The sequence below is a fragment of the Vespa mandarinia genome, chromosome 11, assembly GCF_050613455.1.
Source record: "Vespa mandarinia isolate Hongniang chromosome 11, ASM5061345v1, whole genome shotgun sequence".
NCBI lineage: Eukaryota > Metazoa > Arthropoda > Insecta > Hymenoptera > Vespidae > Vespa > Vespa mandarinia.
This window is the reverse complement of record NC_140820.1, coordinates 4,727,882-4,752,208: the sequence shown is the minus strand read 5'-3', so window position 1 is coordinate 4,752,208 and position 24,327 is coordinate 4,727,882. Positions and strand designations below refer to the sequence as shown.

At 27.1% G+C, this 24,327-nt stretch overlaps 7 protein-coding genes across 12 annotated transcripts; 3 read left to right on the top strand and 4 right to left on the bottom strand.

Moving 5' to 3' along the window:
- Positions 1-82: 82 nt before the first annotated feature.
- Positions 83-1,691, bottom strand: mago (mago, exon junction complex subunit). Its single transcript, XM_035865316.2, has 2 exons — positions 532-1,691; positions 83-454 (listed from the first exon to the last, which is right to left on the bottom strand). Exon 1 carries the CDS (start codon positions 1,475-1,477, stop codon positions 1,037-1,039), a length of 441 nt encoding a protein of 146 aa, XP_035721209.1. The 5' UTR covers positions 1,478-1,691; the 3' UTR covers positions 83-454; positions 532-1,036.
- Positions 1,692-1,988: 297 nt separating this feature from the next.
- Scsalpha1 (Succinyl-coenzyme A synthetase alpha subunit 1) lies at positions 1,989-5,406 on the top strand. The gene is made up of 7 exons (XM_035865297.2): positions 1,989-2,289; positions 3,071-3,306; positions 3,578-3,799; positions 3,885-3,989; positions 4,073-4,252; positions 4,651-4,785; positions 4,868-5,406. Exons 1-7 carry the CDS (start codon positions 2,253-2,255, stop codon positions 4,952-4,954), a joined length of 1,002 nt encoding a protein of 333 aa, XP_035721190.1. The 5' UTR covers positions 1,989-2,252; the 3' UTR covers positions 4,955-5,406.
- Positions 5,407-5,687: 281 nt separating this feature from the next.
- Alg13 (Alg13 UDP-N-acetylglucosaminyltransferase subunit) lies at positions 5,688-8,143 on the bottom strand. Its single transcript, XM_035865315.2, has 2 exons — positions 6,323-8,143; positions 5,688-6,236 (listed from the first exon to the last, which is right to left on the bottom strand). The coding sequence occupies exons 1-2, from the start codon at positions 6,407-6,409 to the stop codon at positions 5,820-5,822; spliced, it is 504 nt and encodes a 167-aa protein (XP_035721208.2). The 5' UTR covers positions 6,410-8,143; the 3' UTR covers positions 5,688-5,819.
- A 734-nt stretch (positions 8,144-8,877) lies between these two features.
- Rho1 (ras-like GTP-binding protein Rho1) lies at positions 8,878-15,531 on the bottom strand. 6 transcript variants are annotated; one of them, XM_035865306.2, is made up of 5 exons: positions 15,379-15,447; positions 12,578-12,660; positions 10,239-10,399; positions 9,731-10,114; positions 8,878-9,474 (listed from the first exon to the last, which is right to left on the bottom strand). In XM_035865306.2, the coding sequence occupies exons 2-5, from the start codon at positions 12,633-12,635 to the stop codon at positions 9,436-9,438; spliced, it is 642 nt and encodes a 213-aa protein (XP_035721199.1). In that variant the 5' UTR covers positions 12,636-12,660; positions 15,379-15,447; the 3' UTR covers positions 8,878-9,435. The 6 variants fall into 6 exon arrangements, with proteins under 6 accessions (XP_035721199.1, XP_035721201.1, XP_035721200.1 ...); XM_035865308.2 differs by lacking the exon at positions 15,379-15,447 and adding an exon at positions 15,162-15,350; XM_035865307.2 differs by lacking the exon at positions 15,379-15,447 and adding an exon at positions 14,637-15,114.
- A 4,562-nt stretch (positions 15,532-20,093) lies between these two features.
- Positions 20,094-21,094, top strand: vito (nucleolar protein viriato). The gene is made up of 3 exons (XM_035865313.2): positions 20,094-20,251; positions 20,344-20,449; positions 20,533-21,094. The coding sequence occupies exons 1-3, from the start codon at positions 20,172-20,174 to the stop codon at positions 20,986-20,988; spliced, it is 642 nt and encodes a 213-aa protein (XP_035721206.2). The 5' UTR covers positions 20,094-20,171; the 3' UTR covers positions 20,989-21,094.
- On the bottom strand, positions 21,008-22,293 carry Nthl1 (Nth-like DNA glycosylase 1). Its single transcript, XM_035865522.2, has 2 exons — positions 21,589-22,293; positions 21,008-21,496 (listed from the first exon to the last, which is right to left on the bottom strand). Exons 1-2 carry the CDS (start codon positions 22,291-22,293, stop codon positions 21,107-21,109), a joined length of 1,095 nt encoding a protein of 364 aa, XP_035721415.2. The 3' UTR covers positions 21,008-21,106.
- Positions 22,294-22,402: 109 nt separating this feature from the next.
- LOC118441313 (E3 SUMO-protein ligase NSE2) lies at positions 22,403-23,830 on the top strand. The gene is made up of 5 exons (XM_035865524.2): positions 22,403-22,543; positions 22,619-22,776; positions 22,845-22,938; positions 23,015-23,201; positions 23,369-23,830. The coding sequence occupies exons 1-5, from the start codon at positions 22,465-22,467 to the stop codon at positions 23,466-23,468; spliced, it is 618 nt and encodes a 205-aa protein (XP_035721417.1). The 5' UTR covers positions 22,403-22,464; the 3' UTR covers positions 23,469-23,830.
- The last annotated feature ends 497 nt before the right edge of the window (positions 23,831-24,327 follow it).

The following is a 24,327-nucleotide window of genomic DNA, read 5'->3' as shown; positions in this document are numbered from 1 at the left end:
ACTAAAGAAAAATATGTAACTTATATTATGTACAAGTTCGTGTGTATCTTTGTAATTTACTATTTGTAAATAAAATTTATTTATTATATCTGCATTATCATATAATAATAGATTTATCATTTGTTTTGTACATTCATGTTTTCATGAAGAACATTTGTGATATATAACTTCTCCAGATTCTTTGCTATTAAAATCAACGTTTCTTAATTTTCGATATTTGAATACCTTATTATTACAGTAATGGCATATTAGAGTAGAAGGATGATTATTATTAAAATGTTTACTTATCTCTTTACAATTTCCAACAAAATAAATTTTACAAATGTCACAATAAACATGATCCTCACGAAATCTTTCATGAACAGAATCTGTAACGACTAGTTCATTTCTTTTACTGTGATTTCCATTTTTCGGTATTTCAGACATATTGTTCTTAGTAGAAGATATTTTGTATCTATAATTCAATATTATATTAATTAAATAAGTTGAAATATCTTTTTATTCCAATTAATAATAAATAAAAATTCTAACCTCACAAAAAATCGAAATTCATCAATAAGAAATATTCTTACTTATTTTATTTTAGTTTAGTTATTGTACTATCCTTTTTAATTTAAATCCTATTATTTGCACTCATCAATTAAAGACAGATTTATTACTATATTTACAGTTTTTCATTTTCGAATTAATATACTTGATAGTGTGACTGAGCGAATCCATGAAATTCAAACAGATAAGATAACCTATAATACGATATCTCATCTATGATTCATAGTCTTTGAAGTTACCTAGATATATAATAACGATAAAAACTTAAATTTATCATACATTTAAAAAAGTTATTTATTAAATAACGGAGTGAACACTTGAAGTTATATATTTATACTTGTTAGAAAAATTATCAAAATACACAATAACCATGAATATTGATGATAAACTGAAAAATTTGCATTTATCCTATTTATTAAGAAATTACATGTGTCTTATTAATAGTAGAAATATCTGCAAGATGAAGAATATATAAATTAACGTTGTTTTATATAGGTTTTATCTTAAAGTGTAGCCCTATAAGGGAAAATACTAAACACTTTAAATCTTGTACAAGATAATAAAAACATCGAAGTCCTTCGGGATCTCGTGATTGATTAACGTCCAAAAGCGATCCTGTTTTTGAGGTTGTGAATGATATGTGCTCATCTCCGATAACAATTTCCAATTCTTGACGACCCACTCGATCAGGCTGTGGCCATAGTGAATCGTCCTCTTGCATGATTTCCGAATCTTGAATAATCCGTTTCAATTCTTCCATAACACATTGATGAACGTACGCTTCCTTCCGTATCATAGTATCATTTTTATAATTAGAATTATTTGCATACCGCAATTTTCCATCGGGTCTGAACTCAAACTCAAGAAATTCATGACCAAATTTTCCCTTGTGGCCAACGTAATATCGTATATAAAAATCAGTAGACATGATACCGATAATCCGTTTTTCTTAATTACTTATCATAAATTCACTTGCCTTATTCTTGTGTACTGTGTTTCATTGTTCGATACAAACAAACTCTTAGTACACAAAATGTTAAATGGCTGTATCTATAGGCAATGTAACGGTACTATTCGACCGCTGTGATAGTAAATATGGCCGATATGTATTACAACATATATCAACCAATCATGATCGTTCGATATATTGTTTGTCCAATTATAATCATGCATACATTTTTTTGTCTCTCCTATTTGTTAATTAAAAAATATAAAATTTACGAAGAAAGAATTCAATCCTATGTATATGTTTTTGTACGTAATAAATGCATATACATATATTATATTATATATATTTACCTCTTGTTCAAGCTGCAACAATAACGAAAATTTAATACCCTAAAACAAACTATTTTGCCATATTAATTTTAACCCAAAAAAAGGGGATTCGGATTTTTTTTTTATATTATCATGTAGATACATTAAAAATCGGCCAATGGAATAGAAGAGAACAAAGTTTGCTAATTTTTTTTCTTTATTAAAATTAACAATATACGTCCACCAAGAATGCAATAAATATCGAGCTCACTAAATCGTGCGCACTACATTCGCTGGTGTACACCAATATTGTCGTATTTCATTTTATACCTGCTTCGACTTGCTTGGCCCTCTTGCCAAACCGTCGTAGCAGTTCTATTAATGGTGCTTTCTCAATTATCCAGATCTTTACGATAGTTTTTCCATAGAAAAACTAAAAGTAGAAAATGGCTGTGGCTACTAGAACATTTTCAAAATTCGCAAGTAAGACAAATAATTTTAATTTAATATTTCTTTCGACATATTTATAAAGTAAAATGCATTCTAAGATAACCATAGCTACTTTTTGACATATTGCATTAAATTATTAAAACATTTTATTTCCGTCTTTTTTTTTTTTTTTAATATTTTTCGTTATCTTGTAAACAATCTTTATTGTGAACTAAAAATAATTCTGATCTATGTCCATCTATTAACCAATACATTACATAAGGCAATGCATAATAGAATTTATTTTCCATAGAGAACATAATTTTAATTAATTTAATGTAATACATGTAAAATTAATTTAATGTAATACATGTATATCTTATAATTCCAGTAATGTATATTGTCATTTAAAATTAAACCAACAGAAAAATTCTACCTTGCATTTACTTTATCTCTTAAAGTTATCAATTCTTTTTGTAAAGTTAAACTTTAATTACATGTTAATTTGCTTTGAATTTTGTTGACTTTATATTATTGCATTAAATTATATTTTGTTTTGTACTGTTATAGTTTTCTTACTTTTTCATAAGTTGTCAAGTAATTTTGAACCTCGATCTAGAAGTCTAAATTTTAATATTGTAACTAAGAATAACATCAACTTTTAGAAATATTTTTTCAATTTATATAATTATAGTAAAGCGTTTTTATATATGAGAAATATTTGTTTGTAAAGTAATTTATACAAATTAAAATATGGCTCCTTTGATATACTTAATTTTATTAATTTGTAACCTTCTTTATTTACAAATTTCGTAATATTTATATTATATTTCAGTTGGAAATTGCAAAAGAATATTACATTCTCAAATAAGATTCAATTACCAAGACACTAGGCAGAATTTAAAAATTGACTGTAATACAAAATTAATATGTCAAGGATTTACTGGCAAACAAGGTACATTTCATTGCCAGCAAGCTCTGGAATATGGTACAAAAGTAGTAGGTGGAGTTAATCCAAAGAAAGCAGGTACAGAACATCTTGGAAAGCCTGTATTCAAAAATGTGAAAGAGGTTGGTTTTATATTTTAATTTTCTTTTATACTATATATAAGATTTAGTTGATTTCTTTTCGAGAAAATCACTTCTGAAATCTTTTGTATTTATATGTTAAAAATTGATAATTATTATGTGTTTAATATATATATATATATATATATATATATAATTAATAATATATAAATTAATAATATATAAATATATATAGTATATAATTATATAATATATATATATATATTATATATATATTATATAATATATATATTGTATATTTTGTATATAATAGGCTAAAGATGCAACAGGAGCTACAGCATCTGTAATTTATGTTCCTCCACCGGGTGCTGCTGCAGCTATTATGGAAGCAATGGATGCAGAAATGCCCTTAATTGTCTGTATTACAGAAGGTATTCCTCAACATGACATGGTCAAAGTAAAGCGACGATTACTTGAACAAAATAAATCGAGATTAATTGGACCTAATTGTCCTGGTATCATAGCTCCTGAACAGGTATTAATTTTTAATAATTATTGATAAAATAATGAACAAATATGAGTTTTTGTAAAAATTATATATAACTTTATCTGCATTTTAGTGCAAAATTGGAATTATGCCAGGACATATACATCAAAAAGGAAAAATTGGTATTGTTTCAAGATCAGGAACATTAACATATGAAGCTGTAAATCAGACAACTATTGTAAGTTTGTAATTCTTGCTTATAAAGCGTATTAATATGAAGGAACATAGAGAAAAAAACAAAAAGAAACTTTATTTTTTAAGGCTGGTCTTGGGCAGACTTTATGCATTGGAATTGGTGGAGATCCATTTAATGGGACAGACTTTATAGATTGTTTGGAAGTATTCCTTAAAGATCCAGACTGCGAAGGAATCATCATGATTGGTGAAATTGGTGGAAGCGCAGAAGAATTAGCGGCAGAATACCTCATTGAAAACAATACTGTTCGTTGCGGTTCTCAATTATTGGTACCTGAATCCTAATCCACATCCTAATCCACATTCTAATTCATATCCTTATTCAGTACAATTTTCCTTAAAAGATATATTATATACATTAATTCCAATTTATTTTATAATCTAATACATCTCTCCCTGGCTCTCCTCATTTAAGCCTCTAGATCTGCATTCATTTCTGGCTTCCGCTTCCCCGCTCATACTTTGACTTCCTATTTTTCCCCCTTCTTCCCTCCAAATCTCTCATCTACAAATCCCCTACTCTTGCCAACTTTCCTTCTTCCCTTTCCTCTTTTCCTCACCCTAATATCTCTTATATATATATAAATTTATTTGGCTATTTTATAATTTTATAAATTTAATACCGTTTTTATTGTCAATTTTAGGGTTGTAAAGCTAAACCAGTAGTTTCATTTATTGCTGGTCTCACTGCTCCTCCAGGTAGAAGAATGGGTCATGCAGGAGCTATTATTTCAGGAGGAAAAGGAGGTGCTCAAGATAAGATCAATGCCCTTGAAAAGGTGAGAATATTTTATATTCAAATTGAAGTAAAAAGTTTAAGCAATTATTTCTTTTTTTAATGAAATATTACTTAATTTTCAGGCTGGTGTAATAGTAACAAGGAGTCCTGCACAAATGGGTAATGAATTATTGAATGAAATGACTCGTCTTGGTCTGGTCTGTAATTAAATGATATTTCATTAACTCAATGTAGTTTATTTCTGCATATTCGTGTATCTTTATGAAATAAATTGAAAATGTAATACCTGTTGTGATTGAGAAACACAACAGCTTGAAGCATCTAGATATAAAATTTGCTTATCCTACAGCTGATTATACAATGTTTCATGAAAATTCATCAATGATATTTGTCTAATAAATGTAAAAATGATAATATAAATGATAACATAAGTAATATATGCAAATATTTGTTAGTGAATTAAATTTATTTTAATATTATCAGAGTCATTATATATATGTATAAATTTACAGATTTAGCGTTTAAGTAACTAATCAGAGGTAACTAAATGATTCTGATTGAACAAATTTAACAAAGTTGACTGCCATAATATCTTCTATAATTTACTTTTAGATGAAATGAGAAAGTTGTCTTTATATCTAAATAAACATTTTAAGCCACGCTTGTTAAGTATATTATTTTTTATATTGTTATTAAATATAAAGTTTATCTATTCTATATTATTTATATGTACTTCAACATAAATATAATATATGATTCTCTTATTCTCACTATACCTTATACTATTAACCTTGCACTTATATACTTATGTGTAATCAATGTTTATTCAATTTTAATGTTTTTGTGATGATGATAACTTATTGTACTGATACAAAAGAGAATTTGTACAATACAAAAGAGAATATAAAGTTATTGAATATTATTGTTCCAAGGAATTAAATAAGGTAAAATGTATCATTTATATATATTTTACCTTATTTAATTTATTGTTTCTATAATTTTATGAACTTCAAAAGCATATATATGTTAAAAATATTTTAGTTTTTGATTGTAACCATATAAATCATATTTATTTTACTTAAAACCCATGATACGATCTAAATAATTAATGATATTTTTACTTTCATCAGATATAAATGGTTTTAATACATGTAATTCCATTGTTTGAATAGTATTCAATAAAGTATCACAAGTGCAATAATACAAATGCTTATCTTCATACAATTGTCGTGCTAATTCTAACTGATGATTGTCCATGAGTAACTGATTAGTAACTACAATTAATTGTTTATGAGCTTCCAAAGCTTCTAGAATACTTCCTGCTCCAGCATGACTTATTACTAAGTCAGCTGCCTGTATATAGTCCTGAATAGATGAACTTAAATGAAAATATTCAATATGATTGATACCACATCGAGATGTGCAATCAGGCTCTAAAGAACTTTTACCTATTTGCAGAGATAAATAATTATAACCTCTCAAAGCTAAAGCCTAAAATGAAATAAACATAATCAATACTTTGACACATCGTTAAGAAATAATTTACGATATATGTATAAACCATTCTGTTGATATACCTTAAGTACTTCAGGATTTAATATTGTTGAAATCAAATCATCAAAGCTTGTTGTACCGACTGTTACAAAAACTTTTTGTTCTGACATTACTTTTTTAGAAACTATAATAATATCAACTGTTCTTAAATTGTTAATAAAATAGCTATTTCATAATTAATAATAAATCTCCTTATAAAAAAGTGAATATCAATATTCAATATCTTGTAAATAAAATTCCCCTCCCGCTCACAGTCCTTTTTTCTGATCATTATTACATGGCCATGACTGCCATGACATATTGCGTAGTCTAAGGTTACCCTCTCCACTCATTTGCATCATTTTTTAATCATGTTGGACTTTGAATTTTATGTTTGTTAATATGCAAACAATATTTAGATGATTATTAAATATAATATATAATTATTATGAGTTCTATTTTCATAAATATGATATTATTTATTGATTATTAATAAATTCAATTAAAACTTTACTTAATGATTAAAATCAATGAAAATAGTTCCTTTAGGTTTGTGAATAATTTAAAATGGCGATTGCTTTCTATAAGAAATGCATATGTAATGATATCTATTTTCTTTCTTCATTAATCGATAATGTGCAAAAATAACGTGAAATGAACGAATTGATTTCTAAATTGATTAAATTTAAGTTTGATTCTTATTTTGATATTTTTTTTATTTACTCACACGCACTAAGATTTTTTAAATATATAAAAAATCATTGTTTTTAAATTATCTGGACTCACTTGCGTTTGTCAATTTCCCTGATTTTATAAAATAAACTTTCATAAATAATATGATAGATGGATCTCTTGGAAGATTCTAGATTAGGATTAGTGTATAACCTTATTATCTGACCATAAAAAATTAGTTTATATCGTATTAGATATATATGACGTATTTTTATGTAAAACTTGCTTGAATGATTACTATAATCATTATTTCATTGATAAGTTTATACGATAAAGTTTAAATAGAATTTAACGAATTAAAAAAATTTTCATGAAAATTTAAAAAAGTTTAATATAAATTAATTCAAAATATATATGTTACACGGATATTCAATTTAAAAAATAAATAAAATAGCATTCCAGTTAATCAGGAAAATCTAATCGTTTAAATTGTCGATGGAAATGAAATGAGATAATAACACCTTGTGTGACTTTATTGTTTTATCGTATCATGCAAAAGTATTCGAAAGTAATTCTCGAGTTTCATTTGGTATTCAACAATCACGTCTACTATAAGAATGGTTGAGGTTGATTTATATACAATCTTTAAATCGTAATTAATATAGATGTAATAGTAAATCCCCATGTACAAATTGTAAAGATCACTTCCAAACCTCGCAACAGAGTATAAATTACTGAAACGAAAATAGATATTTTTTGTTGTTGTTGTTGTTGTTGTTGTTAATTCGGTACCGGGAAAAATGGGTTTGTAATCGGCAGTAATTAATATTTTTTTTATCTTTCTTTTTTTTTTCTTTTCTGAGGAAGCTAACACAGCAGGGATGTGTATGTATATGTTATGTATGTATGTACATAAAGTACAACGTAGTAAAAGTATGTATTACCATTGCTAAAAATTTTGCCCACTGTGCGATCGGATTTTTTCAAAAGCGCATTTCAATGATGATGTACAGCTAATCATTAAGAAAAAACAAGTTGAACACAGTTTCACAGTCACTCACTGAATTAATGGCTAAGGTTTTGTATTCATAGCGTACCAAAGGCCGTTAATTCGATTAGTTCACAGACTTCTTTCTTTTTTTTGTTCTTTTTTTCTTTAATAAATTCCTTATAGATTAGGCTTTAATAAACGTGCCTGATGCTACGATTACAATTATTTCAAATGCCCTGATATACGTAATTAAAGCATGAAGAAAAAACGCGTGTATTGCATTTCATAAAAAAATTTTTTTTTCTACCTGTGTTTGTCTGTTCGTCTGTCTATTTCTCTATGTCACTCTTTCTTTATTTTAATGTCAACTTCGATCGTATCATAAAGAAACTTTTAACGAAAGATCACGTATAAAATAAAAAATTTACAAATTGAGAAATTTAAAATAATTGAAATAAGCTAAATCATTTTAGTGAAATTGAGCATTACGCGTGACAGGTCAGTAGTCTCCTCGTATACGATCCTTATAAATCTGTTAGTGTATTTTGCATGAATGATTCATATTAACATATAGATACAGTGTGATCTCTGAAGCATTGTTCATGATCGTGATTAAACACAAAGGATGTTTTCGAAATACATAAATATAATATAGTCGCTGTTACAATCCGTTATGTTAGTGTCGTATTATACTAATATAGCAATAATATTATAATAATAATACATTTAGTCTACCTGGTATCTTAAAGACGAAAGTGATCTGCTCGCCTACTTACGTATGTTTATGTTTGTTGGCTTTTTCTTTCCTTTTTTCTTTTTTTTCTTTCTTTTTTTATTTTTTTTTTATTTTTTTTATTTTTTTTTTATTTTTTTATTTTTTTTTTTAAGAAATATTGATTGATGGTTCGATCAAATAGCGACGCAACATTTGGAATCTGTAACGCTTTCTCTTAGATTCTTACAGTGCTCTAAAAGTTTTACAACTTTGCATTGTATATTATGTAGGTTCTTTCCGTATTTTTTTTTTGGTTTTTTGTTTTTTTTTTGTTTATTATTTTTAATATTTCTTATTAATTCCCCCAATTTCTTTCGTTTCATTTCTCACTGACATGAAGAGCAAATACGTATAAAAAAAAAGTAGAATGTATACATATATAGTAATATGATACTAATATTAACAGTAATGGCCACTACAATGAAACAGTTATGTTTTTTTTGAATGTAAATAGTTGACATGACAATTTTCACTTGCTCAAACTTGAAGCATATTTCATTATAGTTAAAGAAGTCCTGTATCATGAAAGATTTGTTAATCAGTGGCTTTGATGTGAACATGTTTGTAGATTTGATTATTATGTAAAAGAATTAAAGATAAAAGATGTTATTATATTATGGTCTTCACTGGGGGCCTCCAGTATTACAACTAGCTCTATTGCAGCTAGCTTTGCAATTCCATAATTTCACCCACTTTTTGGGCCCATCTGACATTACATTTTAAAGAAGCCTACATCTTCCCTTCTTCTTCTTCTTAACCTGAAATATCATATTACTAATGTAATATCAAAAAGAACAATCAATTTGAAATATTATAATGAAGGATTATAAAAAATAAATGAGATAAAACTTGAATATCTAAAATAAAATACTTAAAAAATATTTTAACAATTAGTAATAAATAAATTAAATAGATTCGTGTGTTCTAAAAAATTTCTAATATTCCTATATATATATATATATATATATATATATATATATCCTTGTATAGCAAATAATACTAAAATGGGCTCACTTGAAGTGCAGCTCGGGTTGCTGTCTCAAAGACTTCCCTGACTCCTTCCTTGCTCTTGGCAGAGCATTCAAGGTATGCGAAGGCATTGATTTTTTCAGCCATGGATCTACCCTCCTCTGGTTTTACTGGTTCTTGCTTCATTTTTCCAAGCTCTTTGATAGTATTAGGATCATTGCGCAAGTCTTTTTTATTCCCCACAAGAATAATGGGTACATTTGGACAGAAATGTTTCACCTCTGGTGTCCATTTCTCAGGAATGTTTTCCAGGGAATCAGGACTATCAATGGAGAAACACATCAGGATAACATCTGTGTCAGGGTATGATAATGGACGTAATCTATCATAATCTTCTTGCCCAGCTGTGTCCCAAAGAGCCAATTCAACCTGTGGACATATATATATATTTATATGCATGTACTATAATTAAATATTATATCTTTATATATCAGAAATTAGTGACATGATAAAAAAAATAATAAGTTATATTGATTATGTTAAGACAACATACCTGCTTACCATCCACTTCGATATCAGCAACATAATTCTCAAAGACAGTAGGTACATATACTTCAGGGAATTGATCTTTGCTGAAGACTATGAGTAAACATGTTTTACCACAAGCACCATCCCCCACGATAACTAACTTCTTCCTAATGGCTGCCATGAATCCTACAATTAAGATATATGTTCATATGAAAAATATTAATAAATAACTTAAAGCCTTTAAAGACTACTTAATTTTTGTACAAAAATAATGTTGAAATTTGTAAATTTGCGTAACAGTTTCAATTATGCAAAAAGCAAGATAGAATAAATTGTTATAAGTTAGTAACAATCTTGCAAAGTGTTTATCCATTCATATATGTGATTAAAATTATAGGCACAGACTTTTGTTAAAAATTTTAAATGTTATAAATATTCAATAAAAATAATTATTTTATTCTTAAAAACAGTAATAGTTTAAAAATTATAGTTCTTATTTATTTGGTTATTTTACTTGTCTTAATCTTGGTTTAAAATATCTTGTACAGAGACTATCACAGAAATCATTTTACTACTTCTACAATTTTTAAGATTTATTGTAACACTTAAGGAATTTCAAAGTTTGCGCCTTTATATAAAATAAAAAGCTCCAAACTAAAAAGTTATGTAATTATTTCATATTATTTTTGTCTTATTATTAATAATATGTAAGACGACAGTGTGTGTGTGTGCATGTGCGTGTGTGTGAATCATAATGAATATTGTTTTAATAATAATATATAATTTATTTTATGCAGAATAAAATATCCTTTCTAAAATTTTAGAGATATATTTTCAGATATAATATTATAGACATTTTAATTACAGTAACTAAAATTATTCTCTAAATTTTCTACATGTGTATTATTTGACAAAAGTTTAATAAATATAAAAACTATTCTATGTATAACTATCTAATATTAATTTTATTGTATTGACATACATATTTACAAGTATTTCTAACATAGATATATGCACATCTAAAGCAATAATGCATAAAAAACTTAAAGGGCAGTGTTCCACGATTTAGTTATGAAAATCCTATGCTTAATGAGTAACTTACCTATATACTACTGATTTTTAATTGTTTATATCGCACATCAAGATAATGTAGTACATCAATGTACTACATATAATAAGCTCCACTATTTATACATACGTCACAATTGTATCGAAATTGATTCATATGCATATAAAATATAGCTTTTTATTCAACTGCTATATTTTTAGTTATAAATATATTTTCTTATAGCTATATTTAATAATCCTTCAAGAAAATTTTTTACACTTGCAGTTTTATAATGTTAAATTACGTAGTTCAACATTTGTAAAGAATAATTAGAGAATATACTTGGTAGATGAATATGTAATCCAATGAATATGTAAATCCATAAAATCAACAAATTGTTGACTATTGCAGATACATATCAATATACATAACATTCTTAATTAATTAAACGAATCAACTGTTGACATATGCATACATACCCATCTTAAAATGTTAGATATTTTGATTGCGACACACACAATATTACTTTATATAACTATAAATTGATAATAAATTGTCATAATATGAATTCTATAATTATTGTTTAATAAAATATATAACCGGTTTCTTCTTAAAAAAAAAAAAAAAAAAAAAAAAAAAAAAAAAAAAAAAAAAAAAAAAATATCTAATCAGATTTGCAAACTATTATAAAATAAAGCAAAAAATATCTACCAACATGCAGCATGAATGTGTAACATACATAATATAAATTATATAAAACAATGCAAAAAATATAGAAACGTAAGAATTGCTAAAGAAATGGGAGATAATTTTGATACCAATATTTAATTTTATTTTGTTTATGATAATAAAAAAATGTAAGCAATTACTAAGAACATATATAAGATCAGCATTTGCAAAAAAAAAATGGACAAGACTAAAAAGCATTTTCGAGGATAGAGTTAGGAAAAGTCAGGGTAAACTTTTGAACTTGCGTAACTTGACATTACTGATCTCTTTTGAAACTGTCATAAACAGTGACTAGAGTTCAAACCTCGTAGTTTGAATTCACTATCTATTTATAATTTTATTGCATATATTAAGTGAATTACAACACAATCCTGATTGTCTAGTAATAGTATCGTTAAATCTCTTAATACTTTGTATTGAAGATAATTCACTAAGAGTCATTTCTAATTTGTTTACTGCAAGCTACTTACATAATGATTGTAGTAAAAATTCCCTAGATTCCACATTTAATTTCATATCTACTTGAATGCTATTTGAGAAGCAACCTACGAGGGTTGAAGCTTTAGAGGATATTGACTGGGTCGTACCTGATCCAGGGTACCCCGTATCGTCTGGACCGAGGCATCGGCCCGCATTGCATCCCATGTTTTTAGTCTTTCTTTCAGCGTCTCTGTTTTAAGTGGACATTTTATATGTTAGAATGAGTAGGAAGCTGTGAGACTAACTCAAATTCCACACAACAAAAATTGTCTGTGTATATTTCTGTGTAAATATGTGTTCTACTTTTTTAAATAGTATATTATATTTTCTTTAAAATAATAAAAATTCTGTGTAAATATTTAAGAGGAAATACTGCCCAATATTTTAATCGTGCAATCAACATTCTTAACTCTTTCCTTTTAATGTCTTACAGATATATAAATTAATTTCATAGGATTATCAAAAGAAACCAATTAAAAATAGTTGATAACTGTATAGTAAATTTCGTCACATATAACAGATCATATAATCACATAAGGTAGAGTCTTCATTAAATCAATACATAGCTTTGCAAACTGATTTTGGTAAAACAATTGAATTTATAAAATTTCTATTGTTTAATTATATCTAAATTATAATTAGATATAATTAAATTATATCTAATCTATATTATTTAAAATTTCTTTAACTATTACTTACTTTCTAAAATATGATGTATGTGTAAAACGTGTATAAAAAGACAATACCTTATGATTTAAATAATATGACATTCTTATAGATTACATGCATATAAATAAAAGATATTATTCGTTAAACATGCATTAGGACAGAACATACTTATATGAAAAACATTTTGAAAAGCATACCTAAGTTAAAGTAGACTTTCATACTGCATATATTACATGGTACAAGTTTGTTAAACGTTATAATATCAATCATATAGATTAGGAATGATCCTAGTGACAAATATTTATAAATATAAATATGTATTCAAGTTTAAAAATAATAATTTTTATAATATATATAAATAAACTTCCTTTAACAGATATTTGCAAAGACACATTTGCTTTATATACATATGCATTATACAAAGTGAATATGATACTTAAAATAATTCTACAGGAATCATTCATTACTTCTTACTGGATATTACTTATCTGCAAGTATGCAGGATGCCTTATTATTATATGCCCTTTCTGAGATAACAAAAAAAAAAGAAGAAACAAAATCAAAAAAAAATAATATAGAAGAAAAAGAAAACTGAAGAATATTAAATTAAATATATATTAAATTTAAAGTTTCATATCATCTTTTTTAAAGATATGGTGAAGTATGCTTATATATTTTACCAAAGCTAAATAAATAAAAGAAGTATTTCGAATGTGATTGTATGAGAAGAATTTTAATCGACCTTATCTTTTGAGTACATAAGATAAGTATATATACGTATATGAATTTTTAAAATCTATTTCTATTTTCTTTTATTCATTACATGAATGACTATATTTTATGTTAAAATGTTGTATGCCAATACGAAACAGTAATTTCTATCATTTTATACGTTCGTATTATAAATTATGATTTTATAATTAATTCTTTTAAGCTTATAGTGCAATGCAATAGCCATACCATTCAATAAAAATAAAGACTATCTGATCACTTTCGTGGAGCAAAAGATCAAACTACCAATAGGTACTCGTATTACATAGATGGTAAAGAAATATATTACTTGACATAAGGAAACCCAACTTCGTTTATGCAATATATATATATATATATATATATATATATATATATATATATCACATATTGTATTTAAAACATTTGAAGTTATGCAAAACTGCACAATACAGATACCTTGGAAGAAGAATTTAAATGAATAGATTAGAAAATATCTTGTGTTCATATCGTATAGCAAAAGAATATGAGTCAACAACGAGTCGCAATGCCGAGCAGGGTAGGCAGTATATACTACTTGTAGAGAAAAAATTAAACAAGAAAATAAAAGAAATCAATGGACGATTGAAATTGAATACGCAATTATATGATTTCGTGGAAAAACATCTCTGAATATGATTAGTCAGGACGATTGAAAAAAGAGAAGCGTACGGTTTTTTCGTACGCGAGCACGACGTAATATTCCAAGACGTCAAAGTATATACCGACCTTTTATCTCTGCGAAAGGCTGCCTTTTGCCGACGAACAAGACGAATAGGTAAAAAGTACTAAACTAGAAACTAGAAACGTAATCTCTACGAGCAAATCGAAGATATGATTATAGGAAAAAAATCTTAGTCCACTCATCGAATGGAAGATGCATCGCTGCTCGGTGAGCTAGCTAGGACGAAACATAGAGGAGAAGAGTAAAGGGGAAGCCGGACGTGAGGGCGCTGAGAGTGCGAGGAAAGGCGAGGTGGGTTGGAATGGAATGGAATAGAGTAGAGTGATGGAGTGGGGTAGGGTGGGGCATAGTACGACAGGGCAGGCAGGATAAGATAGCGATGCAGGGGTCCGAAGCCCTGGAGGTAGGAAGAGTCCACTGAACGAATAAATTCACAAATGCGCATCAATGGGGAAAGAGAACATTTCTCTTGCATATGCAAAGAATGTCATTTGAAACGTAACGTGACGCTTTAAGCTGACCGCATTTATATAAAGTAAAAAGAATTCGCTTTTATCGAGATGACTCGCCGTCATGAAGTAAATTCGTAACGCATGGCACTCCCTCAGCCCTCTCCCTAGGCATCCGTAGGTGAAGTTTTTTCTCTCTCCTCTCATTAAAGCACAGACTTTAACCCCGAACTCATATTAATTTATGGATAACACGCTGCGAGCACGCGAGCACAAAACACAACACACTCTCGCATTACTACGATCGACATTATTTAAGAAATAATTACGCATTTACCTGAAATCTTAAGCGACAGAAAGTCAAGAAAATGGCTGCCCTCACTGGCCACACCTCAATCTGTGAGTAGCGCAGCGATCGACACGATGGTGGGGAGGAAAGAACCAGGAATGAGTTTCCATCGTTGGGTGCCCGGTACTTCCTGTATTGGACGTTGTTGATTTTCTTTTCTTTTTCTCTTTTGTTACGTTACGTGACAAGCTTCCAGCACTTGTGTATCCGTTTGTTACTAATCTAAGATTATTTTACAATTTTCCCTAATTGGCATAAAGTGAAGCTGTGTTTAATTTTTTTTACATACGAAATTTATATGTTATAACATATAATGTATAGTTTAAAAAATTTTTTAATACATTTAAAAGTGATTTCTTAAGGAATATTTAAGTTTTATTTTATCAATATGTATACTTTTGATGTATATACGTATCTGTCATACAACTTTTTAGGTTATACATATAGTTCTAAATATTAAAAAGTTAGGTTATACATATAGTTTATATTAAAATATTTATTTTATTTTAAAATATTTTATTTGACTTTTATATTACTTTTTTTATATATATTAATTATATATTAATATAAAATTTCTGTGCATGTACCATTTAGTCAAAAACAATGATCTGTAGTTAGGACATGTGGAAATGTAAACATGCTTTGCAATCTCTTACATATGTGTCAATTGACCGGGTTTTACTATATGGTGGTTGCTATTTTTAGAGACCCATAAATTAATGATTATTCTAATTTTATCTAGTAAATATAAAAAAGAAAATCAATATTTAATACATTTTAATCAATTTTAATATAGGTGAAAAATAATGTAGTAAAAGCAATTATATTACTAGACTTGCTTACTTAAAGAAAGAAAAATAATCTTTTTACGTTTTATATAATCAAAAGACTTTCTGTTCTTCTGTATAAAAATCTTAAAGAAACTATTTATAACTACTTATAATTAAATATTTCTTATCTTTCAAAGAGTAAATTTTATAATTAAAGGATCATTAATAATTGATTTTAACTTTCTATAAATGTTTCTTATTCTTAAAATCTTATATCTAAACATTCTCTTTAGAATTAATGCTAATAATGCATTTAAATAAGAAAGTTTAAAAGAAAATTTTATTTTCTAATAAGAATAAAAATAAATCTTTCCTAAGATTTACTCTTGTTCACTTATCGCTCTTCTATAAAAAAATTACAACTGATCATGTTGATTCAGATATGTTGTTTTCGACATAATTGAATGATCAGAGGGATTTAAAAATTTCATTTACTATTAATAAATTTAATAAATTTAAATAAATAGAAAATAATTGAAAGTATTAATTATTAAGATTTATCATGGACGAAGAATAAGTATCAGATTTCGTGTCAACTTGGTAAATATTAAATAATATGATGCTTTATTTGCCGCCAAGGTAGTTGAACATTTCCCGCTTCGCATGCGCAATGCGTCATTTTTGGTAACTACGCCAATATATGTATTAATTTTTTCATTTATTATTAAAAAGTAGTATATAATATAAAATATAAGAGCAAAAAAACATTAAGAATGTTATTAATTGGAATAAGCTAGATATTAATTCTAACAAACTATTGTATCATATGACTTGATGCATTTTATTGTAATTTTATTATAGATTTATAGGCTATATTACATCTAGAGTTTTTATTACATAATATTTTCTATTTCTTTTAATAAATTTAGAAAAGAATCTCTATACATAGCAATTGCCAAATGACGAGATCCAGAAATTGGTTTGCGTATGTTTACGTATTTTACATTATACAACATACGCACTGCTTGGCCGATAGCTGACATTCGATGGATTAGAAAACTTTTTCAAATATCTTTTATTGAATTTAGAAAATAAAAAGTTTAAAGAGCAATAAAAAAATAAGCGTTAAATTAAAGTAGACTAAATTCATTCAATCATTTAATTAATATCTTAAATATTATTATTTTAATGTTACTGCTTCTTGTTTAGTTTTACTTTAATGTTATATTTATTTTGATTCGAAGGTATCCACGCAATTAATATATTTCTGCAAACATATCCCTACCGCAATTATATCTATTTTTAAGGCTGTTCATTGCCTATCGCTCATAGTGTATGCGACTTCAGCGACAGGTATGAATAATATATGAACTATAAGCATAATAGAGAGACACTGTCTTCACTATGCGCCTATTGTATCGATGTATAAACTTATATAGGTTATAATCCTCTTTCGTATAACCTAACAGTCGAGTTAGTTTATGACAGAACTTTTTGTATCTAATAAAAATAGTAGTACATCTGACAAAAGCAATAAAAAATCATATGTTAGATTATACTTCTTTGAAGATAAATTAATTGAAAAGTATTTGTTAATTGTATAAATTTTATATTTTTTATTTCTAGATAAACTTATACAAATGAAAAAGCGTAATTTAATCATCCATTAATAGATATTACATGAGTCAATAATTTTAAGAAATAATTTTAAAATTCTATACAATCTATAATATTCATCTACTAATTTATAATTTGTAATACAAAATGTAAGTACTTTAATGTTTATTTAGAATCAGAAAGAAGAGATTTTGAAACTGGACTAAAATATGCAGCTATTCGCCCGGTAGTAATTGTGTTATATAATCAAAATTTAGATTTCAATATATCGCAACTAATACAGATTCCACTACGTGGAGGTTGTTGCTTACAGAGACACACTGAGTAACTGTGACTTTATTCCAAAATCCGCGTACAGAGATGCTTTTCCATTTCGGGAGCTTCAGGCTTCTTAGCTAACAGGAGATGGATAAGACTCCACTTACGAATATTAAGTACGACCGGTCGTATATCAAAAATCAAAGCGCAGTCCTCGGTAGGACTTCATCTCGCGCTCACGAATACCCACGCATATGCCCGTCGACAAATGCGTGTGTTCTTTCTGTCATTAAGAAAGGATATCTCTCCACATCAAGTGTGGAAAGATTCTCAAACATCTGTGTAAAAATTTAATCCCTCGATGATGAATCTTGACTTTGGACGATGATCCTAGCTAATAGGTCGGCCTATCGATGATGGAACGCTCCATGTTAATGGAAGATTAATGAAAAGAAATTAATGAAAAGAAATCGATTCGTTAATGAGAACTCCGCCTATCGATGATAATTAGATCCTTCGACGAAAAATCTGAATGAATTTAGAAGATATTATAAAACGTGTGCACGCATTAGGACAAAAAGAGCTCGTTTCTTCTCTTCTGAAATAAAGTGCCCGCCCAAGGGCCCATCCAAGGGCCCACACCCGAGAGCCCCCACTCTAGAAAAACTAGAGTAATTAATCTAGAACAATAAATTTAAAATAATTGTTTAAACTATTACATGTAGCCATTTCGTTCAATAGTACAGATATTATATTATATTCTTTTATTATATATTATTCTTATATTACATGATTCTTTTATACTGCGATTATTACTGAACTAGGTCTTACCACGTATAAATTGTTGTCTGAAGGCCCACGAACTGAATGAAACTCTATTTTAAAAACTATTCTAATTCCTGGAGTGACATGAGCTTAGCAAGAATTCAAATCTCAAAGTTAATTGAAGATATTAACGTTTAAATATTAATAAAATAATTTTATTTATTAATTATACTCTCCTGAGTTTGTGATTTATATTTCTCGAAAGATTAAATTTAATTTATTTTATATCGATTGTATCTTATATTAGTAAAAATGTTCTATTGTTTAAATGTTAGTAAAATAATCTTATTTATTAATGATTCCTATTTGAATTTAAACTTGTGCTTATTTTGCATGATCGATTTTATGTCGATATTATTGTAAGGTCTATTTCTTTTATGTATAAATTTAAAAATCATCGTTTCCTTAATCTGCGTTTATCACGTATAGATTTATATTCCTGTAAATGTAATTTTATACGTGCTTTACGGAATGTAATATTTTTTAATTATTATCTCATCGTACTCCGAGTGCATCGTTGCATTGTTTAAATAATTATAAAATAATCGTATCTATAAGATGATTAAATGTAACGATACGAAAAGAGTCTATTTCGATGTTTATTCCTTGGAGTGCGAAAGAAGACTGACGTAATAACTCGCATGATCTTTCCAATGTTCTTTCTTGTTGACATTAAACAATCGACCAGACCGAAAGAAATTTATTCTATATCGATCGCATCTTAAGAACTATGCGACGCTTTACGGAATGTAATATTGTTTAATTATTATCTCATCGTACTCCGAATGCATTTAAATAATTATAAAATAATCGTATCTATAAAATGATTAAATGTAACGGTATAGAAAGTGTCCATTTCGACGTTTATTGATATAAAGAGCTTACTTCGATGTTTATTCCTCGGAGTACGAAAGGAGACTGACGTAATAGTCTCGCATCCGCCTTCCAATGGTCCTTCTTGTTGACATTATCGAACGACGAAGGTTGGAAAAAAATTATTTTATCTAACGCGTCTTAAGAGTTATACGACACTTTAAGAAATGTAATATTGATATGATCGTATATTATATCGATAATATATGGATTAATTCTCATATTGAAATTAATAATTCTGTTATGTTTTTATTAAAAAAAAAAACATAATTATATATAATTGAATTTAAAATATATTATAGCAATTGTTTATAATCAGTTGCACGGAAAAGATATTTCCCGCTTGTTTCAATGTATTTCCGTTATATAACAGTAGTAATAATGTCAATAGCGACGTCTAGTGACAAATTTTAGATGTAGTACTATGTACTTGCAAAAATGTTAGGTGTAAATAAAAAAAAGAAACAGCAAAATAAACGAAAAAATATTACTTTAGTATTTGACGAGAATAAAAGACGGTAAGTATACGTTCAATGAAATACATATATATAAAAAATCTTTAAAGTTATTATTTTATATCAAGGTTAATAATATTTGAAAATATTTTTAGACAATTTTTAGGAGGTTTTCATAAGCGCAAAGTTCAACGACAAAAGAAAGCTCAAGAGGAGTTACAAAAGCAATTGAAAGAAGAAAAAAAAAGAATAAAACAAGATGTATGTCTTTTATATCATACTGTGTATTTAGACCATGTTATTTATGACTTTGAAAATTGTTGAATAATATTTATACTTTTTAGGCACGTGAACGTTACAAAAAATTATTATCAAATCGTGATGTACCAGAACTTGAGAAGTTATTGTCAGAACAAGAATTCGAAACAGAAAATCATATGGTTAGCATTTTAGAAATGGATATTGATTCATTATATGAAAAGAATAAATGTATTGGAATAAACAAAATAATTGACAATAAGAAAGAATCTGAAGGAGAAGAAAATGTAGAAGCTGATGGGAAATCTACAGCAGAAATTTCTATACAGGGAATGGAAGATAAAAATATTGAATCAGCAAAGGATTTAAAACGAGCTATTAAACAAGCTGCATTAAAAGAAGTAAAAAAAAGTAAAGCATTCCAACAAAAAAATAGATTAGAACATAACAAGAATAAAAGGCAAAGCATTAAAAAGAAGAAAAAACAACAGAAAATATTAAAAAAGCGAGAAGGGAAATTTAAAAAGAAAGTGAAACACTAATATTTTTATTGTGTATACTTTATTTTTTTTTGTATAATATTGTTTTTAATTATAGGAAAAATATTTTTAATGCAACTTTAATAAAAATACATAATAATACTTTTAATTTACTTCTACTTTATTTTTTTCCAACAGAAGGGCAGATATCTTTATTAAGACATTCTTTACACTTAGGAAAACGAGGTAAACAAATCTCTTGTCCAAACCCAACAAGGAGATGATTTATTTCATTCCAAAGATCTTTAGGCAACCATTCTTCCAATTCTTTTCTAGTTTCTTCCGGTGTTTTTGTAGGTTTTTTTACCCAATTAAGTCTATTACAAATACGATGTACATGTGTATCTACACCAATACCACTTATTTCTCCCCATGCTATTTGCATACAAATGTGTGCCATCTTTGGTCCTACTCCAGGTAACTCGCACAATTCTTTTATAGTCTTTGGAATATCACCGTTATATTTATCCATTAAAATAACAGAAGTTCTTTTGATATATTCAGCTTTTCTCTGAAAATAATTATATATCTTATAGAAATAAAGTAGCGTCTCAATATTACATTGAAATTAATCCTCACAAATGTCACTATGAAAAATATTACGTTTGCAAATCCAACTGGTTGTATAAGTTTTACAAGGACATCATTAGGTGTAGCTATTATAGTACTTGGTATACAACCATAAGAAATTAAACGTTTCATAGCTGCATGTGTTATTTGATCTTTAGTTTGACTGCTTAACATCAATGCTAACAAACATTGATATCTAAAAATTGAATCAGTAGCATTTGGATCCGGACATTTATGACAGCCCATCTCATCTACTGGTGCAGTTTTATATTTTCGCATTTCTTGTATATTTTCTAACATACGTTTCCAATTGGATGGTATCCAACCAGATGTATTTTCTACTTTGTCAAGTTTTTCATCCTTTTCTTTATTTATTTTTACCATAAGAAATTCTTTATCACTTTTACCCTTTTGTTCAATTTCATTTAATTCTTCATATTCTATTTTTAGCGGTACACTTCGTTTCTTGGTAACTTTTTTATTCTTTGATTTTTTAGATTCATTAATCGCTTCCGACATAATTTCATCATCAGTTTTATTTTGAATTTCCGTTGAGTTATTGTTTTTGACATGATCTGCCATAGACGAATGATCATTTTTCTGATCAAAATAAGGTGATTCTTTTGAAAACGTTACATCATTAATTCGTTGATTAGATCTCAAAGATCTCGACGTCGACAAAGCTGTTAATTTCAATTTTTTACTCATTTTCCACAGTATTTCGCGCCATAAATGCATCTACCAAATAAACATAAATATCGTCTTACAGCATAGTAATTCTTTGGCGAAGATACCCCCTCCCTTTCATTACGAAGTCTAGATGGCGCAAAAGTAAACTTTTAATCATGTTTACATATTTCTATTTGTATCTGAATTAAAAAAATATGTCATAGAATTGTAATAAAGAAAATGACACAATCGAAAGAAGTAGCAGAAGAATTGTACGAGTGTTATATAAAAACTGCTACAAATATAGTTTTATATTTTCGTAAGTTATTATATTTTTTTAAGCTTTGTCTTAATTTGTATAATTTATTAGTATATATAGGTTAAAAATTTGCAGAAGATAGAGAGAAGATAATTGATGATTTGAAAGATGTGGTACAAAAGAACTGTGAAATAGATATTAAATTAAGTATGATTCAAGAAATAAAGGAAGATATCTTAAATCAGTATAATGATAGTAAAATTACAGAGAAAAGTATACAGAAAATTATCAAGGTAAATTATATTATATATTAAATTTAAAGTATATAATACAGTTGAAAAATTATATTGTATAATACTAGGACTATGAGAAAGCTGTATCTAAAATGAATATTAATGTATCCACGAATGAAAGACTATTGGAATTTGATAGACAATTGGAAGCATTATTGAGCGGTAAGCAAATAATGTAAAACAAAGAAATGACATTATAAACATTATTTTTAATATTTTATGGTTTTATCGTGAGCAGATGTAAACAAAAATCAGGATTCTGAAAGAAGCAACAATGATGAAGAATTACAATTATCAGGTTCCATAAATATAATAGATCCTATTTCAAAAATGAGGATAAAAGATCCAATGAAAAATATTATATGTGGACATACTTATGATCGTGAAACTATCATGGCTTTGTTAAAAGTAAATAGGAAAACAAGGCAAGTACTGCATACAAAATATAACAATGAAGGATTTAATGATTTAGAAGTGGTAGAAAAAGTGAATCTTTTCCTATTTTGTTTATACGTACACACACACACACACACACACACACACACACGCACGTCTGTTTTGAGCTTTGTAGAAATTAAAAAATTTTGTGTAGGTGTCCCATGGTTGGATGCAAGAATACGGAGTATATAGACATGGCCAATCTTCAAACAGATGTTGTAATGAAAGCATATCTTCAAAGGAATCCTGTTTAATATTGACATTAAATTATTTTTCCAGATTTATTGGAAGTGTGAATATTATAAAAATAAAGAAATCACAAATATTTTGGTATATTCACATTTATACTCGTATATTATATAAATACAGTTGGTATACCTACAAAGTTAAAGAAAGATGTATGTCTTTAATTAAATCTGAGTTTTTTTTTGTAACGAATATAAAATTTTTACCGAATTTAAAAATAAAAGAAAGACTTGTTAATTAATTTATTAATGAAACATATGTTCCTAAAGGTGTTTATTTCATTGTAAGCATTAATGTGTACATAAAATAGTGTAGGAATGGGTATTATGAAACATAATACAAAAAAATTTTTTAAATGTGCTTAATATTACGATTGCATTGTATCCAGACAGTATTTAAACAAAATATTATCAATTCTTTTTATGGTCTTATAAAATTATTCAGAAATACTTTTCTGAATTCAGAATACTTTTGAATAAAGTATGGAAAAAAATTTATTTTATTTCTTGTAACATATAATTATAATAATTCAATAATACTACATGTTTTTATATTATAAATTACATAAAAAATAATTTATTACACAAATAATTCTAAAAAATAAATGTAAATAAAGTAGTTGAAATAACTATGTCCAATCAGCAAAAACATACTTTTCCTTTGTAGATTTTTACTATTATAAGTAAATTAAAAGGAAAGGATAATACATATAAAATTCAGAATATATGATGTCATGGGATATATCCAGACATTTTATTCACTTTTCACATAATTAAATTGGCATGAGCATTTAAATTGACTATTTTATTACTTTCTTATTATAAATTAAAATATAATATATAATGTTTATTATTTCACGAAGTATAA